Genomic DNA, 9,838 nt, shown 5'->3' with positions numbered 1-9,838 from the left:
ATAAAACAGCACTATGAAGAACCAGCACTTACAATAAGAAAGCCTTGCATTTTTGTAGACACAACACTGGTTATTAAAAGCTACCAACCTTATAGTCTGCCTTTTTTCAGCTGGAGAAACATCCATGAATTCATTACTCATCCTACAGTTCTGCTCCATGTTTCAGCAAATTATATCCTTCAGTTACTGTAACTGTACAAGAAATCTTGTCTTGAGAGGTAACTGGTAATGTCCCAAGCCCAACTTTGAGTACCTGGAGCTGCTCCTCTGCATTAGCAGCCTGGAAACACTTGCACCATCTCCTTTGGGAACTGACTCCCTTGCTGGTACAGAACATAAGGTGGTATCAGGACTGGCGAGCCTGGACACCAGCTCTGCCCTCCAGCACGTTACAGAACAAGCCTGGCCAGCCACTGTAACTCGGGCACCAGGGAAGCACACCCAAGAGCTGCTGTCTGTGGGAAGGCTCTGATCCATACTTCCCAGCTCACCTCCAGAACTCGGTGTCAACAGGAATTGTACCCACCTGGTAGGAAAGCAGCCTGAGCACAGAGCTGTATTTTGTCAGAGAACTAGTGTCTGTTGTGTGAGGTTGATTCCTTTTGGTGAAGGTGTGCTACTTCCTGCCCCTTTCTCCAAACACAGGAAATTCAGCTGCAGACTCTGCACAAGAGAAACTGTTTACCTGTTCTCCTGTTAAAAAAAACCTGCACCAGCACCTGTATCAAGAGTACAGCTTGGGGAATCAGAGGATGTCGTTAGTCAGGAATTATACTGCCAAGTTTTGATCTCCCCTTCTCTACATGTCCAGCACTGGGAATGCTGACAAAGGTGGCTGTCTGTCGGGTTCTCATCTTCTCTCAGATATGGAGAGAACTGTGTGAACAGTATAAAACTCTGAATTTTACCAATTATCACTAAACCCCAGGTGCCTCCTGGCACTATGGGGGTACATTTGGTCCTACGGCACCAATAAACATTGGTTCCACAAAGTCAGAACATTATGTGTGCTGGTAGAAATTTTTAGCAAGAGCAAGTGTTTGAGAAGTTCCTATGGTGAAGGACTGAAGGAAATAGGACAGTGGTTCCATGCTAATCACCCTTGCATTCAGTTTAAGAAGTAAAATTCAGATTAACAAGATGCTGAGCAGAACAGCAGTTCTTCCCTTACTGACAGGATCAGGCAAACCCCGTTGCAAGGTTTCAGAACCTTGTTTGGGTCTAATAGAACAGATGACTGTCAGGCCCTGGAAAAACTCCTGTTTTCTCCCACTGAACACAGCTTCCAGTAAAGTCTTTAATTACTAGTTTGACAGGCACAAAGGACAGAAAAACTTCATTTAATCTTTTCCTGCTTGAGAAACTTTGCACTTTTTTTCTGTTCAGAACATGGAGAAACAAATGGTCTTTTGCTTTAGTATTTCTGCTGCTTTAGTTTTTTGCTGCTCTTCTTGTTACAGCATTATCCACTGCTCCATTATCATTAACACCCGCAAGCTGACATTTGTACAAAGGCATTTTTATTGTTTTAACAGAACCAAAGAAAGGTTGAAAACATTAGACTATACAATACATTTTGGTTTATAAACAAAGTTTTATAGTGGTAAAACATTTCCAAGTGACATTCATGGTCTTGTTCAAATTTTTGCTGCACTTTGGGTCTGCAGACCAATAGTTTTCAAAAATGCAGTAATTGCATAAGGTGGACAAGTATCTCAGCTTCTACAAAACAGTTCGAGAACTTAGAGCAAACATTCTAGAAGAATATCAAAGGCAACCATGATTCATAACTCTCCTGCAAACATTCATCAATAAACAAAAAGTGATCTTTGGCATAAACAATTATGTATTAAAGGCATTAGTAATATTGCATTAATATCAGTCAAGCAACTAAACAGTGATGCTAAAATAAAAAATCTCACAGAGAAGCCTGAACTGGGACAGGGGGATGTGAGAAGCATAGAGAAGCAATACAGGAAGACTATTTAGAAAATCCCTTTAAAATAATCCCTACTTACTCAGTGTTATTTACTATTAAATAGAAATTACTACATTAAAATTACGTTAAAGATCTGGTATAAACCAACCAAATGCATCCAGGTTAAGGCTCTGGCACCCCTTCCCTCCTCTTCCCATTGCAGGTAACTGCAGGAAGAGAACACTAAGGAAAGATCCTAAGTACCACATATTTCATAATACCCAGACACAAGGAGCAAATTAAAGACGAACATGTGCCTTCTCTTGCTGAGGTCACTTTGAGGCAGATGTACTATCAACAGTTTAACTTCCCTTTTTAGATAACAGTGCAATGAAAGGGGGTGGAGGGGAGAAAATCCAAGTGTAGAATAACTGTTGCAGAGAGGTAAAGGACAGTTGACTGTGCTGTGTCTCTTCCTTTGAACTGTTAAGACTGAGCAGTTTTTGCACAAGGACACTTCTATTCAAGGTGGTTTGATCATGCAACAATTTGCAGCAAATTAAAAGGGTATTATGATGTCACGGCTGATTTGGGCAGAAGTCTGCAAGTATTCCTTGCAAGTATAAAAAACAAGTTTTCTTTTCTGTCAAATGCCAAAAGAGACTACGAGGCAATTAAATCAATGTGTATGCACATATATATATATATATATGAAGGCATGTTAAATTATGGAAGGATAAAAGCATCACAGGTCTATTTTAGTGAGGGGGAACTCGGAGGTTTTATTCTTGTCATTTTGTTTGGGATTTTTTTTAAAAGATGCAGTAGCACTTTGTTCAATTCACTATTACTAGAACTTGAAAAAAGATTTTCAGCCTCCAAACTCCAAAAGCAGTAAAAATAATGAGGTATGTGTAGCATTAGGAACCACCATTTGCTGGGACCATCAGACTACCTAAATAGAGTTTCGTGGACCCTGCAGAGCTCAGGATTCAAAAAGCTTATGCATTGCTGAAAACAAGGGCAGTGAGGCTAAAGGTCTTGTTTAATCAAGAATCTTTATCTTTTAATTTCCACCTTGAGCAGCTGGAATAACATCAGATGGAGAGAAGAGGGAAATAAGAATAACTGCATGTGCTCATTTGGTTTTCAAAAAGAAAGAGCCAGCATGTGGCATTTTCTGGTCCTCGAGAGAACCAGCTTGAGAGAACCAGGATGTTTCAGCTCAATATATTGCTGAATTGAGCAAGGAAAGAGTCCCATGATTTAAGGTCTCCAGCCATAAGGCCTAAGGTGTCAACAGTGTGCCACTAACATCCTCTGCAAAACATTTCAGTACAGTACAAGAGTTCTGGAATGCCTACCTACAGAGTGACAGAGACAGCTCCAGTTTTTGTTAAAGTACTGTTGCCAGGCAAAAATCAAAAGCAAAAAAAAACCCCAATATCAGTTCAGACATGGAATTTTAATCCTCAGTTTACAACTGTTCTGCTGCCCCACCTCCCCCCTTTTAATCAAAAGCCCCACACCATCATTTCTGCATGGTTTTAGAACAGCCAGCTAAAATCCTGTTGGAAAGTTGAATGTTTCTATATCAGTGATTTGTCCCTAAAAAACTGCCAAGTAACCAACAGTGTCCTTAAACTCTCAAGGCAAGCTTCAAGTGAGGTCCATGTTTTATATCATCACATGGGAACTACTGGAATATATAGTGCATAACTGAAATGTGCTTCTGGGAGTACAGAATTCACTAAGAGAATCTTGAAAAGCAAACAAAAAAAATTTAAATGATAAGAACTGTCTACTGTTGACAGCAAATTTGAGGTGTTTGATATCAAATGTGTTCCAAAGACATTTGAAATGCATTATCTTATAATTCATACCCTTAGAATGGGGCATTAGCATAAGCTAATCTTAAGTTCATGTATACAGCACCTTTTGCTGTTCATATATCTCTTCTGTTTCCAAAAAAAGGCATTTTATGTTACAGAAAACAATACTTATGTGGCAAGTGTTTACTGATACCATGGGGTTTTTCTGACCCAACGAAGAGTGAACCCAGCATCTGTTCTTATCTTAATGGATGCTGCTTCAGCTTCTCTCACAGTTTCCTTCACAGACTGCATGAGATTCTGGGCATTATGAACCAACATCTCAGTTGCCTGTCAAGAAAAAGAAGAATTTTCCAATATGTCAGTAAATACCACGATTAGGACAGTAGTATGGAAACCCTTTGTGCACAAAGACTCTTAGTACAAACATCTTAATTCAGGTAATTGCTGACCTAAACTATGAAACAGTAAGTGAAGCAACTAGTCTACAGAAACCAACAAGTGTTATCCCCACTCAAAACAAGGCTTTCCCATTCTTTGCTGTATATTTGTGCAAAATCTGAATTAAAAAATGTTTAGCGTCTCTAAGTAGAATAACCTTTATCAGAAGCCCAAACTGCGGGATTTCACCTGAAAAGATGCATTTGGAAGGTAACTGAGCTGCAGGGAGTAGAGACGACGTTGGAAAATAAACGTTTTCCGCGGAATCCACCCGAGGGCGCCCCTGCCCCTCCCAGGTCCAGCCTGCCGCTCAGCTTTTCACTGGCAAATCAGGGAAATTACCAAGTTGTTCAACAGCAACATCGGAACCCGAGTAGCTTTTTGCCTTGTTCCTCTATTAAACTGTAGCTTTTGAGCCAGAAACCAAACTGCTGTTCTAAAATTATCTTCACTGAACAGCTAAGGTAAGCTTCCAAACACTGAGTTCCCAGAACACATCTGACAGAACATGTTGTTTATTTTTCTCCATAACCCTGATGGACAATTCCACGCTACCCATCAGGTGTTACACCTCTTACCTGTTCCGACTCTTCATCGCTGATATTAGTTCTGCCCAGCATGGTAGCTTTGACAGTGGAGAGAATTTTCAGCTGTGTACTGATGGTTGGGATTCGCTCACAGACCTAAGGAATGGGCATAAAAACCACTTCACATTGTGAACTGAACCCATACATTATCTACTGGGGTTTTTTCAGATAAACTTTTTTATTTTCTTTTACTACTAGAAAAGGAATAAGATAGAGGGGATCCTATAACCTTCCAAGACTTTCTGATGAACATTGGTAGGATACTTGAATCTTATTTTACTTGCTCTGGGAATTTCTGGGGTGGAGCCAACATTTTTCCTTTCTTCCAGATATTACTCAGATATGCTTGGTTAGGAATGGCATGATGCATATATATTTGGCTGAGACTGAAAAAACTAGAGGAGTGTTATATTTCTGCTACTATTCTTTGATACAAAGGAATGAGTAGATGAAATACAAAACAATGCAGACTTAGGACAGACCAGTATTCACACTTTTCAGTGCTACTCAGAAACATACAAAATATTCAGTATTATTTCGTATTACCAGTATTTTTCAAATCCTCTTTGGCCACGAGCATCTTTCACTCACGTGCAATCAAACCCAAGCTTTACAGAACATATATTCCTAGGGGATCTAGAAGTAGACCCAGAACCTGACAGAACTTTATAAGCCAAAAAGATACACGATTTACTGGCACGACTCCTGTGCTCACCCACACTACGAGAGGAACAACAAGAGAACCGTGTGAGGCATTTACAGGCGAACTCGTTACCTGCAGGAGGTTTGTTCTAATGCGCTTGTCCGTGCACTGCTTCGCCACCTCCTTGGCCAATCGCGTCACCTCGTCCGAAGCCTTGGCAATATCCTTGGCGCACTGGATGAGGGCCCGCTTGTTCCCGCTGCCTCCTCTGACCAGGCGCGACATCTCGGCCATGAGCAGCGCCATCCGCTTCGCCGCCGCGATGATGTCGTTGCCCTGCACACAACAACAGGGCAGCGTCAGGGCACCGCGGGGGCTGCCAGGAGCCACCGCCCAACGGCAGCCGGCGTGTGGGGGGCAACACTTGGAAGAAGTTAAGGACCAAGAACCATTTGTGAACACGGAAGAGGTTTCTTCAAGGAACAGGGAAGATCTGCACTAATTAATTACACAGTTTCTGGCAGTTTCGTTCCTAACACTGAGGGGAAAAGTTCGCTTCAAAACTGAAAAAGAAGTTGTGAAGTGTTAGGTTGTCCATGGAATGAGAGTTACTGCTCTGCTGACTAGATTTTAAGATAAAGCACGTTATTAGCATCCGAAATTTCAGATTTCCCCAGAAACCCACTTTTTAAAGTTAAAAAATGTGCTAAAGAGCCTGATAAACCACATAGCACTGATTAAGTTAAATAGTTGTAGTCGTAACAGTTGAGCATAAAATTTTCAGTGGCATATGAAACTGAAGTTGTTAAAGCATAAGCTATGCTGCTGTAATGCTAAAGGATAAAGGGAAGAGAATCTGACATACAAAACTTTTGTCACAGGTAATGTGGAAGTGAAATGCAACTATAACTTTTTTTAAAAGTTATTCCTTGAAAATAAGTCTTCCTTTTTGATAAAATCTCCCCCTTTAAAATAAAGCTTCCAGGAGAGAAGAACATGGTAGTTCAAAAGATAATCTAGTGATATTTCTTACATTAAAATCCCAATTTCTTGTACATCAAAAATTACAGTCACAGAAATACATGAGAAATATTTGAAATATGAATTGTGACCAAGGCAAAACCATTTCTTAAACACTGTTCCAGAGAGAAACCTAGTGCAAGGGAAAGCAGACCTAGCTGATCAATTGTTAGTAGTCTGTTAGTATATTTAGTATATTTATATTATTCCCCTTTGTATAATGTTGTTAGTCAAACGTGAACTATCTGGTGCCTTGAAGCATTCCTGTTGCATGGATGAAATATTACCAGAGTGAGTTTATGTATTAGCACACTCTTTTCCTTGGGGTTATTCCATAATTAATGGCCAAGGTTCACAGCAAAGAGTACACAATGAGAACCCAACTTAGCACATGTGTTCTCAACCCTGTGCACACACTTCCATGACTCACTATGAGCAAATTTAAGAAGATATCCCAGACATTTTGCAGATATAGGTGACACAAAAAGCTGAACTATTCATGACCGTGACCTATTAGCTAAACAGTTTGCTAGTATAACCAGTTAGGATGCAAATGACATAACACAAAACTTTTCCATGTTTTCACGTAGAAGGATCAAGAAATTAGGACCAGTGTCATTTACGAAGCCCTCTAACAAGTTATCCAAGCATCAGAATCTGAAAAGGACAAGAACATTTTTAAAGCCCTTTTTATTAAAATAGTTCAGTATATCTATCTATGTAAATACACACATGTACATATACACACACCCCTAACTTTCGTTAGTTATGGGACACCAACCTTATTTTTTGCAGCATGCTATGAAAGGTGCCCAGTCTTGCAAACATTTGTGCTTAGACAGAAGAGACAGGCTACTTGTGAATGTCTGAACCTCATGTTAGATTTCCACTGGTTTCATATAGACACGATCTCAAATCAGGAGCTAACAGCATTCAGTGCAGCTTCTTCATTAGAGAATTCTCTCAAGACCAGCATTTGCAATACAGCCCAGTGCAAGCCAGCAGTCAGTCCTCTTCCATGAACACTGCCATACAAAGCCATTCCTTGTTGGAAAGTATTGTAACTGATGGCATCAATGGAGGCAAAGCACAGCAGACACCTTAAATGACTTCTTGAATGCTATATACTCTGCTATATCTGGAAGTCATTAAGAAACCATTAACCACGGCTTGCCAGGTAGCCCAAATGAATGGAAAAAAGAACAGGAAGGGAGGAGGAAAGACAACCCCTATTACAATTTGAAAACTGCCATAACAAAGAAGACCAGGCAGATGCAAAGGGAGAGGAAGCCTTCGAACATTACTAAGTGACCCAAATCAAGCTTCAATCCGGCACTGACAAACAGATCTAGCAAATTCGTGAAGCCACTCTCAGTCCTTAAAATGAAGTGCAGACACACTTATTCATTCCGAACGGCGGCCCCGGCAGGGATCAAGAGTGATGCACATGTGTCACGTTCCAAATGGCTGGATGCACGCGGATCGGTCCCCGGGGACTCAGGAGTACCTTACTAGACCACTTGGTTGCTTCTCGATGCAGAGACTGAGCAGCAGCCAGAATGGGCTGGTTAACGGGCTGATTGGTTGGCATTAACAGCAGCTCAGGCTCGTAATCATCTTCAGTGTCATAGGGGAGAGTGAATTCAACATCTGCATCATCCTCCTCATCTACATCTACACCAGCCTCAGCCGCTTCATTAATCACAGTCACATCAGGCTTTGCAGGTGGCAGCAAGGGTGGAGAAACAGGGGACAGTTAGTACAAGAAGCAGAATTTGGTAGAAGAGCACAAACTGAGCAGTTTTAGTGACCAAAACATCCTCTTGGCCTCTCAGGATCTGACAAGGCAGCTCTAGGATCAGGTCAGGGGGAGAAGGGGAAGGAATATAAGATTAGCAGAAAGAAACAAACATTTCACCTGTGAATCAAAGTAACCAAAAATATTAAGAACTTACAATTCAAATATGCAGGAACATTTTTCATCTGAGCATACAGCTTCTACAGACAGAGGCTGACTCACAGAACAACATTTTTCTGGCAAGACAATGGTGAAATGAATGGATTTTCTCTTTCAATGAAAGCTGTTCTGACTGCACAGAAGCAGGCACAGCAGCTGATGACTGTGGGTTTTGTGCACATAGAAAGCGTTGTATGGAAGCCTGTTCATGGATGTGATAAGAGGAGACAGCAGCAGGAGCACAGAAAAACCACTAACACTGCTTGTTGTAGAGTGAAAAAAAAAAAAAGATGGGATGGGAAACGCTGTAGAAGTGAGCACTGACATATCACAGAGAACATGTAAAAGAGCAAAACTGGGTTATGAAAAGAGGAGGTGACACTGGATGTTATGAATGCCATGAATATTACAGTTCTTAAAAAAGACTGAAACAGAAATAGTAGAATAAGAGGATTATGAAACATATGATACTGTTTTGCCACAATATGTTGTATCCATTACCTTCAAAAAAAAAAGAAAGAGGATTCAAGCAAATATTTTGTGTTAGGGTAGATCAAGGAAGGAGGTGAGTGGTATAACAATACAGGAATTAATAACATTTAAATACAAAAATAGCCTACAAGCTTACAAACTGTATTTCTTCAACTAAAGACAAGGGTGATAAAAGTCAAGGTACCCTTACCAAAACCTTAGCATTTTCAACTGTGTTTTGCTTAAGATACTGCCTTTTATTGAAAAAAAAAAACAATCTACACCAACAAAAACACACAGGAGGAGTTTTGGAAGTGGTAACTCTTACATAAGGCCAAATCAACTCACCTTCAAAGGCAGCTTATATTTAAGTCTTAATTAATGAAGTTTCCAAATATCCCACGTTCTATGAGTTATCCAAACTAGGGGAAAAGGCAGGGAAAACTAAAGCAATAGACATTGTTTGGTTTGTGCTCCATGATAGAAATGGAGTACATGAAAGCCCAGAAAGCCACTCAGTGAAGAGGAGTTTTTGTAAAGAAGGAGAAAAAAGAAATAGATTTTAATTCTTAGAAGAGTGAAAAACGTTATCAACATTTTTTAAAAACTAAGTACTTGTTCACACCCCCGCACTTTACTACAGGTGAACTACCTTACCTTAGTAGACTAAAGTAATTCAGCAAAGGAGCAAAAGACAGTTGACACACAGGCTGTTGTGATTTAGTATGAAGAAGATCTTATATTTCTGTCTTTCCAGGTTTAACCCAAATTCCTCAGCACTGTCCATCAATCCCTCTTCCACCCAGTAAAGTGACTTCAGAAACTACAGAAGTGTTTTTAAAACTTATTCCCCCAAAACACTGTCAGAATAACTGAACTTTTATTGCTAAAATGGTACTGCTAAAAAAAGAATTAGAAGGACAATTGCTGTTCTAACTTGCTGGTTTGTTGGTCTCAAATTAGAGATAT

General features: G+C 40.2%; 1 protein-coding gene across 3 annotated transcripts in view; it reads right to left on the bottom strand.

Moving 5' to 3' along the window:
- Window positions 1-1,498: 1,498 nt before the first annotated feature.
- The window catches only part of VCL (vinculin), a 58,723-nt gene continuing 50,383 nt past the window's right edge, over window positions 1,499-9,838 (bottom strand). For 2 of the 3 annotated variants that reach the window (XM_027739878.2, XM_039379220.1), the window contains exons 19-21: window positions 5,554-5,757; window positions 4,770-4,874; window positions 1,499-4,080 (exon numbers count right to left, since the gene is read on the bottom strand). In XM_027739878.2, coding sequence (XP_027595679.1) covers window positions 3,934-4,080; window positions 4,770-4,874; window positions 5,554-5,757 — 456 coding nt within the window. In that variant the 3' untranslated portion in view covers window positions 1,499-3,933. Of the gene's footprint in view, window positions 4,081-4,769; window positions 4,875-5,553; window positions 5,758-7,948; window positions 8,159-9,838 lie in introns of all 3 variants that reach the window. The other variant, XM_027739881.2, reaches the window with a different exon arrangement.

Source organism: Pipra filicauda, unplaced genomic scaffold, assembly GCF_003945595.2.
Source record: "Pipra filicauda isolate LSUMZ 115617 unplaced genomic scaffold, ASM394559v2 scaffold15_size4787011_pilon, whole genome shotgun sequence".
Classification (NCBI taxonomy): Eukaryota; Metazoa; Chordata; class Aves; order Passeriformes; family Pipridae; genus Pipra; species Pipra filicauda.
Note: the sequence above shows the minus strand (reverse complement) of the source record. Positions and strands in the feature narration are given on the sequence as shown.